At 49.9% G+C, this 3,434-nt stretch overlaps 1 protein-coding gene across 1 annotated transcript in view; it reads left to right on the top strand.

Annotated features, from left to right (window-relative positions):
- The window catches only part of LOC103776754 (3-dehydroquinate synthase, chloroplastic-like), a 6,157-nt gene extending 4,553 nt beyond the window's left edge, over positions 1–1,604 (top strand). The window contains exons 4-5 of the mRNA XM_008944279.1: positions 484–736; positions 1,504–1,604. Of these exons, the coding sequence (XP_008942527.1) occupies positions 484–736; positions 1,504–1,604 (354 nt within the window). The remainder of the gene's footprint in view (positions 1–483; positions 737–1,503) is intronic.
- The last annotated feature ends 1,830 nt before the right edge of the window (positions 1,605–3,434 follow it).

Raw genomic sequence — 3,434 nt, 5'->3', positions numbered from 1 at the left:
CTGTTGTCCCTACACCTCCTGCTGTTTGCCCTATCCAGACCACAGGGCAGTTTCTGCTTCTTATGAGGCATTTACCAAAGCACAAAGATGACCAGATTTCAGTAATTAGGTATCGCCAGCATGGTCCAAAATAATGCCAAGGGATGGAGACCATAGCCTGTCTTACTGGGGAGAAATTGAGGAATAAGGGGAGAGCACTACACCTCGTGCAGAACTCAGAGCTCCTCTCCATCCCATGGTGCTCTTCATCAGTGGTTTGAATGGGAGGAGAACTAGATCCTGGATCCCTGGGGGAGATTTTCCATGCAGTTAATCACCTCTAAAAATCACCCTCTGCAACCGCTAAATCATGAGATGCTAACCCCCAGGGACTGTACCAGTACTGTGGGGAGCTGAACGTCAATTCTCACATTTTTTTATTAAAAAAAAAACCCAAACCTGCTTCTTGACTGCTTGTGAAGTGCAACCGTTGTGCCCCTGCAGAGGGTGCTGCCGGCGCTGATGCACGGGGAGGCGGTGAACATCGACATGGCCTTCATGACCTACGTGGCCCACGCGCGGGGGCTGCTCTCCGCCGAGGAGAAGGAGCAGATCCTCCAGTGCATGAGGGGCCTGGAGCTGCCCGTCTGGCACCGGGCCTGCACCTGGGCCCTCATCAAGAGAGCCCTGACGGAGCGCCTGAAGCACAGCGGGGGACAGCCCCGCATGCCCCTGCCCACCGGCCTCGGCGTGGCAGGTACTGCGGGGAGGGCGCCTGGGGGGCAGCGGGGGGCCTGGCACAGCGAGGTGCTGGAAAACCTGCCCTGCACTGCTGCAGCTGTGCCCTTCTGGGTTTATTGGTGCTTAACAGCCCCGTAAATTCGTCAAGAGACAGGATCCTTATCCTCTTTATTCTCCTCCTCCTTCTCCTCTTCCTTCTCTTTCTTCTTCTCCTCCTCCTTTTCCTTCTTCCTCTTCTCTTCTTCTCCTCCTTCCTCTTCTCCTCTTCCTCTTCCCTCACTGGTTCTCTGTGTAACCACCAGAACCTGGTTAAGGACTGAGGTCTAATTGGCTGCATTATGACTGACCAATTCACTTTGCACGTCGACAGTCTAAACGCAGTGCTCTGCCAGACACCGACCAGGTCACAAGGGAAAAGCAATTCCTTTGTTATACTTAAAAATATTTGTTAAATAACTTGGCAAAAGGGATTTATTGTATTACTGTGCCTAGAACTAATAGCTGAAAATTAAATAGTATCTGTCCAGTATCTGGGGAGAAACACTCTGACTTATAAGACTTTTGGGGAAAAAAAGAGAACAAGCATGCCCTAGCAATGAGTGAGACCAGGCTGTGATCTTTTGCATCAGTATCCATCCAGACTATTCCCAAGAGGCTCATTCTCTATGCACAAGAAAACAGACTCTGATAAACTGTTTGGAGGAGTTACTACTAGTGAGTTAGTGTATGCAAGCAGGAGAAGCTTCTCTGGATGCTCAATTAACTGCAAGTCTTACTTTACAGAGATATTCAACGACACGACTGAAGAGACCCTGGAAAGAGCGTACAAGCTGTGGGTCAGGGACTGCAAGACAGTGGTTGAAGAAGAGCCAGGTGCCTTCTGAGAGCTGCAAGCCTGAACTGGGGGTCCTGCCCCACACACGGAGTTGTTCGACACCGTAAGTGAGCGGGCAGGACTGAATGTTAAACAAGGGAAATACCTGTGAGTCCATGTGCATGTCAGAGCTGCATGGAACAAGAATATTGGCATCTGACCTGATTTATCTCTTTCGATCGGTTTATTTGACAGAGAACTCATTAGACCTGTGTAGAGTTCACTCAGAAGTGAAGCCATGGAGTGCCCATGGCGTAGTTCATAGCAAGCTGTCTTCTTTGGAGCAGAGTAGCATCTGTTCTTTCATTTGGTTAACCCAACCTGGGGGCTGCCACAGCCTTGCACAGTGCTGTCCCACCGTTGCTTCTTGCTGGACCCCTGAAGTCACTCGGTGTATCTGGCTAGTAGACCATGTAAAAGAAGTGGGGCATCCACACAAAATCCCTATGCTATATAAAATCTGGGAAGTGGGATATCTCCTTCGCTGGTTTTGGCATTCTGAGGAGTTCTCATTTTCTCATTCGAAGTAGAAATAAAATTTAGCTGCCAGCCTTTGCTCTGGCATGAGGGAACGACACACTTTGATCACAGGCACCATCACGTAGCCACGTAGCCCCAGCTCAGCAGGTGCTGCTGCTGTGAAGCACAACAGGCATTACATCTTGACAGCATGGCAGTCCTATGACTTGGGACTCTCAGACACTGAGGACATGCTTGCAAGACTTATCTTGCTGCCAAAATGTCAAGTTTTGATCTTACTGAGCTACCCCTGTGAGCCACTGGTGGGACAAACGGTACAATTTGCACCAGTGTTGCCCATAAACAAAGTTGAGGTCCAGGAGATACCACAGAACCCCTCAGGCATCCCCACGGGGCATCTGCCACAGGCCTCCACTTATCTGCCTGGTCAGGGCTCCTCCATCCTGGTACTTCCTAGGTAGACAAGGTCATCTGGGGAAGATATCTCCTTCGCTGGTTTTGGCATTCTGAGGAGTTCTCATTTTCTCATTCGAAGTAGAAATAAAATTTAGCTGCCAGCCTTTGCTCTGGCATGAGGGAACGACACACTTTGATCACAGGCACCATCACGTAGCCACGTAGCCCCAGCTCAGCAGGTGCTGCTGCTGTGAAGCACAACAGGCATTACATCTTGACAGCATGGCAGTCCTATGACTTGGGACTCTCAGACCCTGAGGACATGCTTGCAAGACTTATCTTGCTGCCAAAATGTCAAGTTTTGATTTTTACTGAGCAACCCCTGCGAGCCACTGGTGGGACAAGCAGGGTACAATTTGCACCAGTGTTGCCCATAAACAAAGTTGAGGTCCAGGAGATAGCACAGAACCCCTCGGGCATCCCCACGGGGCATCTGCCACAGGCCTCCACTTATCTGCCTGGTCAGGGCTCCTCCATCCTGGTACTTCCTAGGTAGACAAGGTCATCTGGGGAAGACCAAGAGAAATGGGGGGACTCCAGGTGAGTTTATCACCTTCAGGCAGGCTCGGTGTGCCACGTCTGAGGATCCTGGCAGACTCAGAGCAGGTTGTCTATCGGGTGCTGGCTGTGAACAACACACGGGCAATGTCATCCTTCTCCCTGGGGGCTGAATCAGAGGACTCACAATCAACAAACAGCCTTTGAATTATGTACAGCCTTTTTTTTTTTCCTTTCTGTCCTAGCAGTTTGTGCTGATGTGCTGGCTTCTGTTTTGCTAAAGTAATAAAGGCTATAAAAACTGGAAAACTTGTAAAACAACAATTCCATTGCTGAACACAGTACATGCCTGTGTACATTTGCATGTGCTCAGGAGACAGGAAGAAACTGGAGGAGTGAGGAATAG

The sequence above is a fragment of the Merops nubicus genome, unplaced genomic scaffold, assembly GCF_000691845.1.
Source record: "Merops nubicus isolate BGI_N331 unplaced genomic scaffold, ASM69184v1 scaffold8047, whole genome shotgun sequence".
In the NCBI taxonomy this organism is placed as follows: domain Eukaryota; kingdom Metazoa; phylum Chordata; class Aves; order Coraciiformes; family Meropidae; genus Merops; species Merops nubicus.
The sequence above is the reverse complement of the archived record's forward strand: the minus strand, read 5'-3'. Positions and strand labels throughout refer to the sequence as shown.